This window comes from Hemicordylus capensis, chromosome 5, assembly GCF_027244095.1.
Source record: "Hemicordylus capensis ecotype Gifberg chromosome 5, rHemCap1.1.pri, whole genome shotgun sequence".
In the NCBI taxonomy this organism is placed as follows: Eukaryota; Metazoa; Chordata; class Lepidosauria; order Squamata; family Cordylidae; genus Hemicordylus; species Hemicordylus capensis.
The window spans coordinates 141,217,394-141,235,832 of NC_069661.1; the positions used below are offsets into that span (position 1 = coordinate 141,217,394).

The following is an 18,439-nucleotide window of genomic DNA, read 5'->3' on the forward strand; positions in this document are numbered from 1 at the left end:
ATGTGGGTAGCAGCCATTCTTCTCTAACCGTATCTGCGAGAAGATCAGATAAAGGAAATAAGAGGTCTTTACCTCTGGGCATGGGAAAGACCAGAGAACCCTTGGTAGGTGGAGCAGACTCCGTATTAGCAGGAGTTTGTAAATCTAAGGCATTCATGGCCCTAGACACTAGGGGGCCAAAATCCTCCTGAGCGAATAACCGCTGAGTTAAAGTGGATGCAGAATTATCCTGATCATCTGACCACTCGCCTTCCTCCTTGTCAGGAGGGTTTAAAGGAAAATGGGCAGGTGTAGGAACTGCAACCGGAATGGGTGTAGATGGAATACCTGGTGTTGGAACCGTAACCAGTATGAGTGTGGGAGGATTGGGTGGAGGAGTGTTATTAGGAACGTTATTAGGTATTGTAAGTGGAATAGATTCTGTACCCAATATAGGTGATGTATGCACGACTGGACCCACAGGCTCCCTAGGGAGCAAAGGCAGCAAGGGGTTATTAGGGGTGATGTCAGGTGATTCCTCTCCAGACCCTTCTGATGAACGACCACCCCCTCCTAAGACCACTACATGGATCTGATCCTGTGGAACATTTTCTGGTCTAACATCCCCTGTATGTTTTCTCTTACGCCTTGCTTTCTTAGTTGGTTGGGAAGAAGACTCCTCAGAAGAGGAGGGGGAGAGTGAGCGATCCCTGCCCCTTTTCCTAGGCTTTTTTCGCTTTATAGCTTGTTTAAGGGATACAGACAAGGTCTCCTTTATCCACTGTTGCCAATTAGTGGGCATCTCTGATGGGAGATGAATGGGTTGCACCTCCTGAATGGGCTGCAAATCCTGAACTATTTGGAGCTCTGGGGCATTTTGAGGGCTCGGGACAGACAAGCCCTGGCTAGCTGCGACAAGGAGGGATCTCACTGGTCCTGCAGATGCCTCTCTTGATCTGGATCTGCCCCCCTTGTAAACTGTGGTCGATGCTCAGCTTTGACTAGTGGCGATTCCCGGGTTTCCCACCGAAAGTGGTAAACCGCCATTTGCAAACCCGCTAGAGGTCGCAGTGGTATCGGCGGTGCTCCTTTGCAGTGCAGCACTCAGGCTAGGTGGGAGCGAGACCAAAGTCTGGCCCACGCTACCTGGCTGAAGCTCTCCTCTCGCTCTGGTTGTGCTTCTGGTTGCGCGGGCTAGAAGCGAGGGACCTGGCCCCGTTTGTATCTCTTGTTCTAGTGCCGTCATCAGGGGCGTGGCTGCTAATGGCAGCGGAGGCGATCCTGGCTCTTTCGTGGCAAACGGAAAGCCTGAAGTCTTCCTCCCCATAGGGACCAATATTCGACTAATAGCCTGCCGATGCTCCATGGGCAACAGATTAAGCCAGAAAAAAGATGAAGAGAAAGAGGAGGGAGACGAGGAACGATCGGAACGAAAGTGTTTTATTTATTTATTTATTTTTGTATTAACGAGAGCAGTAACACAGACTGGAGTAGAAACACGGACTAAAAAGAGGTAGATAGATACAGAAAAGATAGCTAAGAAGGTTTTAAGCTTTAAGATAAAGAGAGCAATACAAACAATCTCTGCCTAGGAGCACAGCAGGACTAAAAGAACTGGGTGGGGTTATCCGTCCCGGGCTCTTAAGGCTGCTAACTAAATTTCATTAGTCTTGCCTGGGAGCACGTGGAAAGGATAACCCAATGAGAGATGTCCTCGGCTCCAGGCATCAGAGAACTACAGGGCTCTGTGGGCGCCAGGAGTTGAAATCGACTTGATGGCACACTTTACCTTTACCCTCCTTTTCAGCTTTCTGACAATGCATCTTCCTGCCTATGTTAGTGAATTCATTGAGAAGAAAGAGGTGGACAGACTCTCAGGCAATTTGGGCATTATAATAGAGATTATGATTATTTCACTCTAATTTCCCTATGATGCCATGCTGTTTACTGAGGTTGTGGGAGCGGGGTGAGAATAAATTGTATATATATATATTTTTAGAAGTTTGATTTTGGTTTAAGTTCTCTGAGTAATTGATTCATCACATTCATACAGATTTTATTCCAGATACTTCCCCTCCTCCTCCTCTTTTTGTTTACTTCCAGGAACATGTTTCATGTCTCTTTTTTTCTTTTTAGTTCTTATAAAAGGTCTGAAACAGCTTCATGAAAGCCAAAAGAACACTCCAGGGCACCAGCTTTCAGAAAACAAATCTTTGCCTGGCTTGGCCAACACTCATTCCAGTTCTGGAGTTCAGCATGTGCAGATTCGAGTGGCTCGCTTGGATGAGAATTCAGGCAATTCTCCAAGCCCCATGACAGCTTTGCAGATTCCAGTCCAAATTACCCATGTGTGTAAGTAGCTGAAACTCATGTGGTTCTTGCCCCTCCCCCTGTAGAATCAAGGAGATTCCTTTTGGTTTGGCAATTGGATTGCCAATACATTGACTAGTAAGCTACTCCAAAAAACAAATATCAAACATACATGTGCATACACACAGCTGTTGTTGTTATCATCATCGTCATCAATATGTATATATCACTTTTGAACAAAAAAAAGTCCCCTGGTTTGCAGTGCAAACGGAATGAGAAGATGCACCCTGTCCCAATCTAAAAAGAAGCACAAGGGAGACACTAACAGCAGCAGCTGAGAGGGATGCTATGTTGGGGAGAATAGGGACAGTTACTCTCTGCTGTTTATATGAGAGAGCTTCCTCTTTAAAAGGCATCCCTTTGCCAGGATAGCTGGGGGGTAAGTATGCAGCAACATTCACATGCTGCAAGTAGCCCTGATTTCTGTCCAATGAATGGTGATCTATGTATACCACTAGCTATACCAATGAGAATGTAAGTGGTTGAACAATTCTCCAGAATTCAGATATGAACACAAGGTAGCTCCATGTCGTTCTATACACATTATTGTAGTGGTGAGGTTGCTGCTGTCCCATGGCTACTGATCATGGTAATGCATGCAGCTGCTGCCAACACCTGACACCCAAAATAACCAAGCACTGACATGTTTAGATTTTCTTTTATGCAAGGGTGTGTGTGCAGTTTTTGGCCATCCCCTCCCTGTCTGTTTTCTCCCAAAACTGTGTTCCTTAGGGTCCACCAGTCTTCACTGACATAGTTCAGAAGGCACAAATGGATGAAGAGGGAAGGGGGCAGGGTTGCTGAAGCTCACGACACACACACCAGAAATCCTTAAACCTTCAATTTAAGGAGAGTTGAAGTGCTTTAAATTTACACACTTGCTTTAAAAAGCATGGACATTGCAAGTTAAGGTGCTCATCTTAACTTCAACACCATATAAGCTGAAAAGACAGTTTCATGTTTTTCTATCTTTAGCAATAAGGCTCCACGCACCCACATTTTGCACTGGTCTGGAGAGCAGTACTTAAATGGAGGAGAGCAGTACTTAAAGTGGCCAGTAAAGAAAACAGAGGTGAACTTCAGACTGATGCCTGAAGGAGAATGTATTGGTGCAAACGAATACACCTCCCAATGGATTTTAAAAAGTGTCTTCTTCAGGGTGACTAAATACCAGCACATGCAGAATAAAATTAATATGATAATGAAATTACCTATGACATTTTTACTGGCTGGAATGAATAGTTCTCCAATAAGGTAGATCTACTATACCTAAACGGTTGCTTTGGTGCTTTAAAATCTGCTTTATTGAATATTGTATATCCATTTTGTGAGAGACTTGGGTAATGCTCACAGAAAAAAACACATCTAAATACAATATATTAAAAGACGCAAACAATTGTGGTCACATGGCATGCTTTTAGTTTCTGTCTAAGCTGCTAGTCATTTGGTTGGAACACTGACCATTTCAGCCCATAGAGGAAAGTGTTGTACATACCTACATAAATTCATTTGCAAGAATGCAGCAAATTCTGCTAGAGGCCAGCCATATAAGCAATCTCTAGCTATGGGTACATACAATCTGTACTCATACAAGTTGTGTGTTCACCTACATAGAGGCAAGCTGTGGTAGGTGCTCCTGCCCACAGAATGCTCTGAAGGCACAAAATGGAGCTCTACTATTCAGGCTAAGCAGATCTGGCCCTATAAATTACCTGGCTGGGAAATGCTGCTTTAAGTAATTCAGAGGAACTGAGAATGTGATATAATCAGTCAGGAAAATATACTCCTGTACTGTTCCCAACATTGGCAGCACTGTGGGTGGGACTTGGTGAGGGGGTTACATAGGGTGCAAAGTGCATTTCAAATTGGAAGGGGAAGCTTTATCCCTCATATTAGAGTTTTGAATGTAAATTAACAGCATATTTCAAATTAATACCCCAAATGTATTTTCTCTGAAGTGAATCCCATTGATTTGGGTTTAGTTAACTTTGTGTTCAATGAGCCACATGAGGATATTTCAGAATTTACCTCTGTTCCTGAGCTGTGGTAATCGCTTCTCTCTGTAGTGGACGGCAAGCCACTAGGAAGGGTTGGAGGGTACATTTATTGGCTTGCATGAACAAAAACTGTTCAGGAGCAGGAGCTTATATTCCTTTTAAACGAGGAATTCATCTCCTGCCCCCTCTGTGCTTTAACTTCTCTTTTGCTGGACTGTATTTTGTGGCCACCATAGAAAGGCAGTTTTAAATCGTTTCATCTAGTGAACAGTTAGAAATCACAGTTCATATGAATCTGAGCACTACATGTTTCTCCACATATTTGTGATGACTAACACCAGCTGAGGGTGATTCCCCCAGAAAATGAAGGCTGCTGGAAATCTGGTCTGTTCATGAAGAATTTAAACACTGAGTATTTTAAATTTCCTTTCATTAATCTCTATGCAGTTATCATATGTACTTTTATCGGCTACATCCTCTCTAATAGGAACATAGGAAGCTGCCTTATACTGAGTCAGACCATTGGTCCATCTAGTTCAGTATAGTCTACCCAGACTGGCAGCGACTTCTCCAAGGTTACAGACAGGGGTCTCTCTCATGCCTGTCTTGAAGATGCCAGGGAGGGAGCTTGGAACTTTCTGCAGGTCCTCTTCCCAGACCGGCCCCATCCCCTGAGGGGAGTATCTTAGAGTGCTCACATGAAGACTCCCACCAAATGCAAACCAGGGCAGACCCTGCTTAGCAAAGGAAACAGTTTATGCTTGCTACTACAAGATGTCTAGCAGTAAAAACTGTATTGCTCCCTAATCACGTACAAATTATCTTTGTAATCATGGCTTCTGTATGTAGAAACTGCTAATTTCCTGTTCCTTTCATTTGGGAGTTACCACCCTGCAGCATGCATCCTTGAATGTTCTGTTCTGTCTATCAGTTAAATACACTCAATACTTATTTATGTATGTGTTTTTCCTCTTGCTCCCATAGCTTCTGCTGATTCCCCTGCTGCTTCTGTTGATTCTGAGACCATAACACTAAATAGTGGAACACTACAGACCTTTGAGATTCTGCCAGTAAGTACTGCAGAGTGGGCCTGATAATGCCACATATAATGGATTTGCCCTATTTCAGTTAATGATCTTACTGCAATTTTTAAAAATTAAGTGTGCATCTACAGGGTGTCGTCATGATCTATAAAGTGTACACAAAGTGTGAGGTCCAGTAAGCAGGTCTTATAGCATTAAGGAAAATGGAAGCTTTAACAATATTAACAAATATTGGAATGGTTTTACATTATCCACACTTTGGGTGTCAGAAATATCAATTTTATTTTCATTTATATCCTACCATGTGACCTACTCGGTCCTCAGGGAAGCTTACACCATGAAAATAGCAATACTGTACCTTCAGTCTAAAGCACAATATCAAGATTTACAATTAAAACTGGAACTAAGAAACATAAGCTTTAAACCTCTTTAAAAAGATAAGTATATAAAAGCAAAAGATAAAGTACCACCAGCTCAACAAAAGACCTAAATGGCTTAGGACCAGAATAGTTTCTCCTCTATGAACCTTTCTGGCTCTTATGATCAACCTTGGAGGCCCTGCTCTCTGTCCTGTGCATTTGTGATATGAAGTGGGTGGAAATGAGAGATGTGGTCTTCTCAGCAGTGGTTCTACCACTGCAGTTATGGAACTTCCTTTAGTGGAAATCTGCTAGTTTGATCTCTTTTAAATTATTAACATTAACTTATGTTTTTGTACTTTGCTTTTAATATTTTTACTGTTATCCTGTTTTTATTGGCTTCTCTTTTTAAAAATTCTCTTTTGTTCTATTTGTATTTCAGCTGTATTTCCTTTATATTTTATAAGCCACTTTGACTGCTTTTTGTAGGAAAGTGGGATATAACAATAAAATAATCTAACTGGGGCTCATTCCCTGGTGCTTGTTGAAATAAAAATATCTTGATTTAACATTTGGAAAATGAGGATGGAATTGGCCTTTCTTGAGGGCAGATTTCCAGGGTGAGGGTGCCATTCTTGATGGGGCCTAACTCTGGCCTTCAATTGCTTAATCTCAGATAGATAAAGGGTGTTGGAGCAGGATCCCTCTGTATGGGGAGACTGAAAAGGAGATGTTTCCTAAAATAATCGGCTCACACCATTTAGGCCTTTAATGGTTACGTTTGTCCCAATTAATCTTGTATTTGTCCCAATTAGCCTTTATGTATTTTACCTGAATTTTAAAATTATTTGGTGTTTTGTATGCAAAAAGGGCCAGTCTGGTAAGTATCACAGAGAATTGGTTGGGGGCCCAGTCTGGTCCCAGCTTCTCCCTCTGGGGTACTCTGTTGAGGAGCAGGTAAGGGGACGTGGGCAGGGAGGTAGAGTGGCTATGGTCTATAAGAATAACATCTCTTAGCAGGATCCCTGTCAAAGTGTCTGACCATACTGAATGTGTATACTTAAGTTTGGGGACAAGGGATAGACTGGGACTTCTGTTGGTGTACCGATCACCTCGTTGCCCAATAGAGTCCCTAACTGACCTGCCGGACTTGGTCTCGGAGTTGGTGTTGGAGTCCCCCAGGCTTGTGGTGGGAGACTTTAATGTTCACTTTGGGACCAATTTGTCCAAGGCAGCTCAGGAATTCATAGTGGCCATGATGACTGTTAGCCTCTCCCAAGCTGTCTCGGTACTGACGCACATTGCTGGTCACAAGCTTGATTTGGTCTTTCACTCTAATCAGAGTGGTGTTCCGTGAGTGGGGACTTCTGTAATTTCCTCATTGTCATGGACGGACCACCATCTGGTTAAGGTTGGACTCATGATCACATCCCACCTGTACAGGTAAGAGGGGACTATTAGGATGGTCTGCCCGAGTTTTGGGGTCCAATAGGATTCCAAGAAGTCTTGGAAGGATTTAGTGTTGGCTCTGCTGGTGATCCTGTTGATGCCCAGGTGGAGAACTGGAACAGCAAACTCACCAGGGCAGTTGGCATGAACACTCCTAGGTTTCCTCTCCGATCCGCTTCAGAACTGGCCCCTTGGTATAAGGAAGATCTATGGGGGCTGAACTGACAAGGTAGACGACTGTAGTGCAAGTGGAGAAAGACCCAACTCTAATCCGAAAGATTACAATATAGAGCGCATATGAAGATCCATGCTGAGGTGATATGTGCAGCAAAGAAGCAATTATTTTCTGCTTGTATTACATCCACAAGCTGACTCCCAGCTGAGTTGTTCAGGGTTGTGAAATGGCTAGTACATGCCCCTTCTCCCTTGAATCAGAATTTGGAACCATCAGTTATCTGCTGTTATGTTTTTAATTAGTTCTTTCTGGATGAAATCTCTCGTATTCAGGCCGCTATGGCCTCAGATCCCACAGTTTCTGCAGTGTCTGATGCAGAAGTGTCCAGCAACTCCTCTTACGTGGTTAGGCTGGATTGGTTTCAGTTTGGATAAGGTACTTGGAATGGTGTGGCCTACCACTTGTTCTCTGGACCCTTGTCCGACATGGCTTATACCATCTGGCAGGGAGGCTGTTGTAGAAGGTCTGATAGATATTATAAATGCTTCTCTCAAGGAGGGCAGGATGCCTCCTTGTCTCAGGGAGCCAATTATTAGATCTCTTCTGCAGAAGCCTGCACTGGATCCCTCAGAGTTGAGCAACTATAGGCCTGTCTCCAACCTTCTGTGGCTGGGCAAAGTAATCGAGAGGCTGGTAGCCTCCAGGCTCCAGGCAGTCTTGGAGGAAACTTCTTATCTTTTAAACTGGATTAAACTGGAAACTTATTTATCATTTTAAACTGGATTTTAGGCTGGCTATCAGTCTTGGTTGGCTTGATGGATGATCTCCTGCTGGATGACCTCCCTGGCTGACAGAGAGAGTGCAACTCTGTTGATTCTTTAGGATCTCTTTGTCGCTTTCAGTACTATCAATGATAGTATCTTTCTGGAGTGTCTGAGGGGGTTGGGGTCAGGGGCATATTTAGGGTAGGGCAGGCAGGGCACGTGCCCCGGGCGCCACTTGAAGGGGGGGCGCAATTTCTTAAAATTAAATAAAAAATAAAAAATGGCCACCAAAAACAAAATGGCCACCATGCATGCTCAAATGGCCTCTGTGAGGCCCTAGGCCATGCCAGGCCTCGCAGAGGCCATTTGAGCATGTGCGGTGGCCATTTTGTTTTCAGTGGCCATTTTTTTTTAAACACACAATTATTTTTAAAAATGGCCACTGCACATGCTCAAATGGTCCCTGTGAGGCCTGTGGAGGGAGGGGTAACCTTTGCAGACCCCCCCCCATGGGCTATAGGAAGTGCCCCGAAGGGGCTACAGGTAAAAAATATTTTTTAAATTTAATATAATATAAGTCACTGTACACGTATTCAGTTTGGCACTATGTACAGAGAATCAGGGCTTGTGAATACTGAGCTGAAGCTTATGATCTAGGATTGTATTCATTTGTTCTTACTTTGCTTCTTGTGGTGTGTGTGTGTGTGTGTGTGTGTGTGTGTGTGTATGTATGTATGTATTTGTTTATTTCGGCCCAAGGCCAGCATAAATACAAGAAAAAGAAGGAAAACAACAACAACAAAAACTTGTGATAAGTGAGTTAAATGTGATGTCTTGATAATATGGCTATTAATGGTGAGTTTGTCTTTGAATCAGTGTGAAATTCTTAGTATTAAGGCCCACTGGGAGTTTCTTGCTCTCTTTCTCTCATTTGTACTGTCTTTCTGAAATACTAGAATATATTCCAAGCAGTGACACAGTTTACTCTGCATATCCTTTAATTATTTTCAGAGTATCTGGGGAAAGCCAAATTCTCCATTTATTTTTAAAACTTATGTAATAGTGATGCTACAGTACATAGTAGAGAATTAGATAGGCACTTCTGTTTAGTTTTCCAAGTACACCTCCACATAGTATTTGGGTATTTCATGAGCCCCAGCATACTGAAATTTGTAGTTTTCCAGCATTTTTTGGTCTGGCTACATCCACTGCTAAATAGTTTTTGAAATTTTAAAAGGTTAGCGAGCTTGACTTGTATTTTTGAGCTGATATTATAGTAAAGTTATCTGAAAGATGGGTGTCAGATGTTTGAACAGGGGGCGCAATTTCACTGCTTGCCCTAGGCGCTATTTTCCCTAATTACGCCTCTGGTTGGGGATGTGAACCACTGCTTCTTAGTGGTTCCACTCCTACCTCTGGCAGATTCCCTTGGAGAGTGTTGCTCTTCAAAACCTGAACTTTAATATGGTGTTCCTCAGGTCTCCGTATTGTCTCCAATGTTGTTTAACATCTACATGAACGAGTTGGGGGAGATCATCAAAAGATTAGGTGCAGGGTGTTATCAGTATACTGATGACACCCAAATCTATTTCTCCATGTCAACATCATCGGGAGAGGGCATAACCTCCTTAAATGCCTGCCTGGAGATGGTGCTGGCCTGGATGAAGGATAACAAACTGAGACTGAATCTAGATAAGACGGAGGTACTTATTTAAGTGTGCGGTTCAAACTCAGGAGACAATTTTCATCTGCTGGTCCTGGATGGGGTCACACTTCCCCAGAAGGAACAGGTCCACCATCTGGGAGTGTGTCTGGATCCAAACCTCTCCCTGGTGTCGCAGGTTGAGGCAGTGGCCAGAGGTGCTTTCTATCAGCTTCGGCTGATACACCAGCTGCATCCGTTTCTTGAGATAAATGACCTCAGAACAGTGGTACATATGCTGGTAACCTCTAGATATGACTATTGCAATGTGCTCTGTGTGGGACTGCCTTTTGTATGTAGTCTGAAAACTTCAGTTGATCCAGAATGCGGCAGCCAGGTTGGTCTTTGGGTCATCTCGGAGAGACCATATTACTCCTATACGAAAAGAGCTACACTGGCAACCAATAACTTTCCGGGCAAAAACGGTTATACAATGTCCTGATTATAACCTATAAAGCCCTAAACAGCCTAGGGCGTGGGTATTTAAGAGACATCTTCTTTGCCATCAGCCCCAACTCCTATTGAGATCATTTGGAGAGGTTTGTCTGCAGTTGCCATTGGCTTGTCTGGTGGTTACTCGGGGACAGGCTTTCTCTCTTGCTGCCCCGAGGCTTTGGAATGTGCTCCCTGCTGAAATAAGAGCCTCCCCATCTCTGACAACTTTTTAAAAGGCAGTTAAGACATGTCTGTTCACCCAGGCTTTTAATTAGATTTATAGTTTTTAATAGTGTTGAATTTTTAATTGTTTTGCTGTTTTGCTGTTTTAATTTGAATTGTTTTTATTGTAAGCCGTCCAAAGACATAAATTTGCGGTTGTATATAAATATGCTAAATAAATAAAATGAGATTATAGGTAAAGGAGTATTCTTTCTTTTAATGAGGGGGAAATGGCAGATAAGTAGACTTATTCCATTCACCAAGAAGCGTCAATAGTTGTGGGTCAGACCTCTGGACTTTATTTATTATTATTAATTATTATTATTATTATTATTATTATTATTATTATTATTTCTTGTTTACACAGTCAGACAGGTGTTATTGACTGGTTTGTTTTATCCAGACATCGAGTCCTTCCCAAGGACCTGAGATGGCTGGATTTTATTAGCAATATCGTTGTTGTTGTTGTTGTTATCATTATTTATTTACATTTTATATCCCGCTCTTCCTCCAAGGAGCCCAGAGCGGTGTACTACATACTTAAGTTTCTCCTCACAACAACCCTGTGAAGTAGGTTAGGCTGAGAGAGAAGTGACTGGCCCAGAGTCACCCAGCTAGTTTCATGGCTGAATGGGGATTTGAACTTTGGTCTCCCCGGTCCTAGTCCAGCACTCTAACCACTACACCACGCTGGCTCTTGCACGGCAATGCAAGATGGCATTTGCATGGCATGATTGGAAATGGCTTTATACCATTGCCATTACGAAATGTTTTTCTCTTTCACAAAAGCCAGTTCAGGCTTCACGTAAGATAACAAAGATATTGGAGGTTGGCTTAGGCCCTGGCTGAGCAGCCTTCAAGACATCTTGCCTTGGGGCAAAGGAGAAAAGCAAATCCCTGTATCTCTGTGGGCAAGCCCTGGCACTGATCTCCTCTCTAATGGCCATAATCCTTTGGTAACAGTCAGTGTGGCTCACTGGGTGACCTAGGGCTGGTCTCTATCTTTTCTACTCATGGTTGATGTGAGGATAAAATGAGGGGAAAGGGAACCTTGTGTGCCCTCCTGAGCTCCTTGGACAAAGGGCAGAATAAAAATTTTAAAACGGAGAGGCCTGACATTGCATGGCCTGAGGTAGTGTGTAGGGAGAAAGGATGAGGTTGAGATAGAGTAGCAGTGACCATGAAAAATTCGGATTTTAACAGAATATTTCAATGCCATTGTATTTAGAGGAGGAGTTGCTTTTGAATCTGGTTTCCTTCTAGCTAGACTTCAGAATGAGCATATCTGAGAAGCCCATCAGTAATTTGGCTTCCTCTGTTGACTACCTTCCACTTTTTTTTTAGTCTTTTCACCTACAGCCTACTGGGACTCCAGGCACTTACTTGCTCCAGACAAGCTCAAGCCAGGGGCTGCCATTGACACTGACCACCAGTCCAACTGTGACCCTGACAGCTGCCACTGCGCCAGCCTCACCAGACCAGATCATAGTCCACGCCTTGTCTGTATGTATCTTGAAAGGGGAAATCAAGAGATACAAGGGAAGGCAAGGGTGAAGGTGGGGCTTCAGAGCTATATTGCTGGACTGCTGAAGTAGCTGCAACCGGTTCTTAATAGATAAATTTCCAAAGCTGTTTCGTTTTGGAACTATTGCAATACATTTTTTCTGGTAAGAAGTCTCTGTACTAACTAGTTGTGGCAGGAAATGATTTATAGCAGGTCAAATCTTTAAATTCTGCAAATACAACAACAACAACAAAGAATAACTAATGTGAATAGATAAAATGATGCCAGCATGACTTGTTGATCTAACTTGATTATAAATTTTGGACACAGGCTCAGTAGCATTGAAACTGTAGCACTGTCTGACAAAGCTTTAAACGAGTGTATATCCCCCAACCATAGCAGGGAACCATAAGTGCCCCTCAGTGTTCCCTCTAAGGTGTCCGCATGTGCATGCACTCACACATTTCTGGATGTCCGCTCAGTTAATTTTAGATCCCACTCAGGCTGAATCATTCTGACTGCAGGTGCACACACACTGCCTTGATACTGCCGCTCAGAACAAAACTCATTCCTCAGACAGATGAAAACAATTAGAGAGAACATTGGGGCCCCTATCCCCACATCCATTACCTCTCCTCTGACTCTACCTGAAGGAAGCCTTGCCAACCCAAACCAATACAGTCCCCAGCCCTCCACTCATCAGGGGCATGACTGCTCCCAAATACTCTGTCGATCCTTTGTCTGTAGCCTTTCCCAAGCCACTACCCACTTCTCTCATAAGAGAGCCTTTGCTCAGCTCTAACCTGTCTCTCCTACACTGCTGTTACTAAATGCACATACACTCGCTTTTTAACTTATAAGACGACATAATGTTGTGTCTTTAACAGTCACCTAACTGTCTCATATTTACCAGAGCTACAGATATTAAATCTATCTATCTATCTATCTGTCTGTCTATCTATCTATCATATTTTAATATCACCTGATATATATATCTCTAGGCAGTGTACAAAATTTAAAATATTTAAGAGTCACAAATTAAAATACATGACAATAAAAATAGAATAAAATTATTAAAACAAGTTTTTTTAAAACTATTAAAATTAATTCTAATTAAAAGTCTAAGAGAACAGGAGAGTCTTGAGGTTCTTCCTGAAAACAGAGAAAGAGATGCTCTTAAATCCTTGAGGCCAGCCATTATGGTTGGGAAACTGAGACATGAGGTACATGCCTGATTCAGAAAACACTTATGCAAGTCGCAGAAAGAGACACAATTTGTTTAAACACCACTATATACAGATCTTTATCCACATTTAAGTAACATAATGGGGCTGTTCACATGTCCACCCGCAGGGCCAGGCAGGGGGGAAGGCAGGGTTCAACCTACCTTCCCCCAGACTACTGCTTACAGCTTGAGTGACGCTCAAGCCGTCTGCCCACACAACCAGCACTGCCAAGAACACGGATGAATCTGCATACTGCTCCCAGCAGTGCTGGTCAACAGAGGCCGGGAGGCTGCATAGGAGGATTCCTCCAAGAGACCAGAGTTCTAGGTACTGTCTCTCTGTGTGCAGTCTGGAAGCAGCCTGTGCTCGCATACAAGCAAGCAAGTAGTCAGGGGTAAGGGAGTGCTTGCTCCCTTAAACCTCAGCTAAAAGCTGGGCTAGGCAGTGCTGAACTGCCAGGATTAGGCTGTACACAGCCCGCGTTAGGCTCTGCATGAGAACAGCCTCAATATCAGGTTAACCAAGAGATTATAACTTACTATAGAAGGCAAATTATTTTAACCCAAAATATCAAGTTTATTTAAGTATAGAGTATAAAGACAGTGAGGCCTCAACTGTTATACGAGGGAAGAAGATCAAAAGGAACTGAAAGGTAACAAGGTCTCAGAGGGCTCAACCCAAATGCCAGTTCAGCTCCTCATTCTCTCACAGTTGCGATTTCACTGTGTCTGTGTTTTCTGAATCGGGGTTGTTAGCCAACTATTATTTTAAGAGGAATTTTTTTGTATTTATTTATTTGATGTATATACCGCCCTTCCAAGAATGGCTCAGGGCAGTTTACTTAATTGCTGTAATGAGATTTAGGTGGGGTAGCATTATTTAAACCCTTAGGAGAAGTAGCTTCCCCACTGTTACCAAAAACAGAGACTAGGAAGTACTGTGTAAGCTGCTAAAAGAAGAGTCCTTCTGGTTAGGAGCCTGCCTCAAGATAGACACTGACTTTCATAAAGAAAGACTTTTGATATTTGTAATTTAAGATAATTCGTTAATTTTATTGGTTGGTGAGAAGTAGTATTGTGTTTTGTAGTTTTTAGAAATTGCTGGTTCTTTGTAAGGAGAATGGAAGTATCCAACTATTGCCACTGAGGAATACCAGTCATTTGGCTGAAACGCATCAGGCTACCCCTAAATTGTTGATACTGTCCTCCTTGGTGACTACAGGAGTATTGGACTGACCCAAGATTTTTGGAGATCACCTTTGGTGATTACCATAAGATTGTCTTTCCACTTTCAAATAGAACTTGGTTACTGGCAACATTTAACAACCTATTTTTATATATAGTTTTTAATTTTTATGTTCTTAGATGTGTAAGATGTCTGTATTTATAAACTGTATAAATCTCAAAATCTAATTATATTGATATAGTCACTTTGGATTCCCCTTTGATTGTTCAGTCCTCTGTAGTGTACAGCGTCAGTGGAAGAAACCCTGTTAGGTTATAGCTCTGATGATTTTCCTATTTCTTTTTATTATTTCTGTTCTAAAATGCAAGACATGCATTTGTCCCTTTTCATAGTTTATGGGAAGAAAATATGGTGAATAACTTACACCAGTTAGATTTCTGGATTCCACTTTGTGCCATAAGTGGAATCTGTAAATGTCACTTGTTTTCTTTCATGTCAAATCATCTAGAATTCCACTCAAGTTGCTGATGTAGCAAAAACTCTTGTGTTTAACATTCCACACCTATTAGGTACTTATTCATTTTGTGCCTCTTTCTCACAGCCAGAGCACTTGCTGAACACAAGTGACAATGTTACCGTGCATGCACCAAGTGTCATAATTCGCACTGTTGCCGCAGAAGAAATTTCTCCCTCCGTAACTCAGGCAGAACTTACCGTTGATTCAGACATTCAGCCAGTGGAACTGGTGGACCCTCCAACGTCTCTTGAAACCGATGCTTTCACAGACGACATCCACCAACCCAAGCTGGCTGTTGATGAACAATCCACTTACAGTGAAGATGACTCCAAATTTAGTGGCAGAAATAGCACTGAGCTCATAGACAGAGTCATGGTAAGACCTGAAGAAGAGATTTTGGATACAGACCTCAAACGTGAGGAGGATTGTCAGTCTGACTTAACTGGCACTTATGTTTCCGAGGTAAGAAAAAGCATAACTATTTCTGACAGCATGAGAAGAGCCTGGCATGTAGGAGGAGCTCAATGCAAGTTAAGAAGCAGCAGCTTCTAGAGTTACTTCTGCTACGTTTAGAGTATGGCAAGGCTCACTTCACACACATTTAGGTATATACCTAAGATAGTTCAGCCATGAGTGCAGAGAGCTGTTATTGGTTGCAGGCCCTTGTTGAATGTGCCCTGGTATACGGCTGCATAATGTATGATTAAAAAGTTCAGAAGAGGATGAGAATATGGATGAGCGATGATCCTCATCTTTTGGCCTGTTCATACAGATATTGCTTGTGCAATTTATCCTATGAAAAACCACCGAGAGCAGGGCTGTTCAACATCTGCCCTTCTAAGATGTTGGTCTACAACTCCTGTAATCCCTGGCTATTGGCCACTGTGGCGGGGGATTTATGGGAGTTGTAGTCCAAAAACATCGGGGGGGGGGCAAAGTTGAGCAGGCCTGACCTAGTTAGGAAAGCAATATTACTGGCTTCATGTGTCATTGTGTCCTTCCCTTCATGTTATTACTTCAGCTGAATTTTATAGTGCTCTTCTCCCCCGCCCAAAAAACCACACACACCATGAAGGGATGTTCATGGTACACAGGGGAGAGATTAGCCACTTCCCATCCCATTGTTTTCCTACAAAAGATCCACATACACACCCCAAAGTAACTGTTTGCTGGAAATAGCTACGTAGGGGCATATAACCACTTGGAGAAAGGGATTTGATACCATGGGAAAGGGTTTTGTTTACTCACCACCTTCACGGTCCCAATAACAATCCCATCCTTTGTGGCATTTTTTCTAAAGAGGCACTTACCAACACAAGTTGGTGCACATCTAGTTTGGCCTGTCTTGGCTATGAGCAATGCCTAGATAGAAAAGACTGCCTAAGAAACATTGGTAAGCCACCCCATGCTCCTTTTAGAATGGGGTATAAATTCAGTAAATGTAGAAGACCTCCAAATTCAGTAGTCCGTCATCTATGGTTAAAAGGTCTTGTGTTGGAAAGCAGAGAGACCCTTGCCTGAAACACTAGATGATTATTGCCAGTCAATCCAGGCAGTTCACTACAGTCCAGTCTAATAGTCTGATTTTATACACAGTATTTCTTGAATTATCACAGTGATTTATTCTCTATTAAATTATATGCAATGCCCCTCACATAATTAACCCTTCAGAAGTCAAATCAGCAGAGCATGCCTAATTTGACTCATGAAGCAAGTGGTTGCTGTTTGCAGACATTTAGACAGACTAGTCTGATCAGATCACCATCATCTGATGTAGTTTGGCCCTTGGTTTACTAATAGCTAAAGCCCTTTAAGAATCTGTTTGAGACATTGCTTGAACTCTGGTATTCTACTCAGGGAGAGATCAAGAGGTAACGCACACAATGAGAGATCTCAAGCTTCTTTGAATCTCCCACGGACTCTTTAGGAGGTAGCCGAATGGTTTTTGGAGGAGAGAGCCAGTATGAAGGGATTGATGCAATTTAGAGTGTGATTTCAACGCAGAGACATATAGAACTAACATTTGTCTTGCCTGAGAGATCTTTCCCCTTTATTGCATTGATATCACAATATAAACAGTACTGAAGTGTTCTTAATAATGTATATTAGGATATATTTGAGACATATCTGAGGTACACCTAAAATTACCTATCTGTGTTTGAGCTCTTATTAGTAGGACCAATTTTTATTTAGATTCCTGTACCTGTTATTTATAACATTGAAACTCATGTGGAAGAGAACTGTACAGCACCTTGCTGGTGAAATCTGCTGCTGTGGTTCCTATTGTAAACTGGTTATCCGGTTGGATAGAACAAGGAATTTAAAATTCTTTGAATTCACTTTCAGTTTGGCTAGAACCATGGATGACCTTTGATCATTTTAGATTGTTTCAGCCAGCAGCTTAACATATAAGATAATACATTATCTCTCATTTAACATTGCTGGGATGGAAAAGGCTAGAAGATCCATGATTTGTTTACGAAATTTCCTTTTGTTGAGTATTGGAGAATAACACATTACAAAACATACTTTATTAAACTTAAGTTTAATATAAGTTATTTAACATACAAGACTCAGTTATCCCACTTATTGAAAGTTTCAATAAATTTTGTTTATTATTACTTATAAAGGTCTTAATTCAGAAGTAGGACAAAAGTAGAGCAAAGAAACTTATATTCCCCTCCCTATAGAATACAGAATCTTAATAATACCTAATATCATTTTCCGTGTCTGTGATGCTCAAATCACAGAGTATTGGAAATGTCTTGCCCTTTGTTTGAAATAATTGTATCATATCTATTTTATACATCATAGTTGGGTTGGCTCTCTCCTCTTCAGACCATTTGATAGTGGGATGATCAGTCATGCTGGGACAGACCTTTTCTAATTTCCCCTTGTGGGGTTCAAGATTCTTTATTGATTACTACTGATGTCTGATGCCTAGTTTAGGACCCTCTAGATTCAATGAACACTATTGTATTTTTCCTTCGTTTTGGTTTTGAAGAATAAGACCCTGTATGTAAGCTTGTTTGGTCTTGTTGGAGTCTCAGAGATGTAACCTTTCTGTTTCCACTTGTAATACTAATAAAAGCATTAAAAAGAGAGAGAGAGATCTCAAGCTTCTTCCTCAGTCAGCTCTCACTCTTACATTTAGATAGCTTCTTTGTATTTCAGAAGTTTGTCAGCAAGACATACAGCTGTAAAGAAATTCCCATTTTCTGCACATGCTAGAGCAAGAGATTAAGTGCATGTTATTCACTAGTGTGGACAGTTCAGTATTCAGCAGGAAAAATTGTGTTTTCACACAGGACCTTGGTTCTCCAACAACAGAAGAACAAGTTGAACAGTCTGCCATGGATGAAACTGTCCTCATTGTACCTTCTCCTCATGGCTTCATCCAGACATCCGATGATATAGACAGTGAATCAGTCTTGCCGCTAACAACACTATCAGGTAACTAATGAAACTACTTGACAAAACTGTCCTGTGGGACAGAGAGAGAAAACACTTTG

The 18,439-nt window shown here is 42.0% G+C and overlaps 1 protein-coding gene across 11 annotated transcripts in view; it reads left to right on the plus strand.

The window, feature by feature from the left end:
- DMTF1 (cyclin D binding myb like transcription factor 1) overlaps positions 1-18,439 on the plus strand; it is a 90,592-nt gene that overhangs the window by 46,252 nt on the left and 25,901 nt on the right. For all 11 annotated transcript variants that reach the window (XM_053253786.1, XM_053253787.1, XM_053253788.1 and 8 more), the window contains 5 exons: positions 2,116-2,331; positions 5,331-5,416; positions 11,840-11,998; positions 15,012-15,389; positions 18,236-18,380. In XM_053253786.1, the coding sequence (XP_053109761.1) occupies positions 2,116-2,331; positions 5,331-5,416; positions 11,840-11,998; positions 15,012-15,389; positions 18,236-18,380 (984 nt within the window). The remainder of the gene's footprint in view (positions 1-2,115; positions 2,332-5,330; positions 5,417-11,839; positions 11,999-15,011; positions 15,390-18,235; positions 18,381-18,439) is intronic.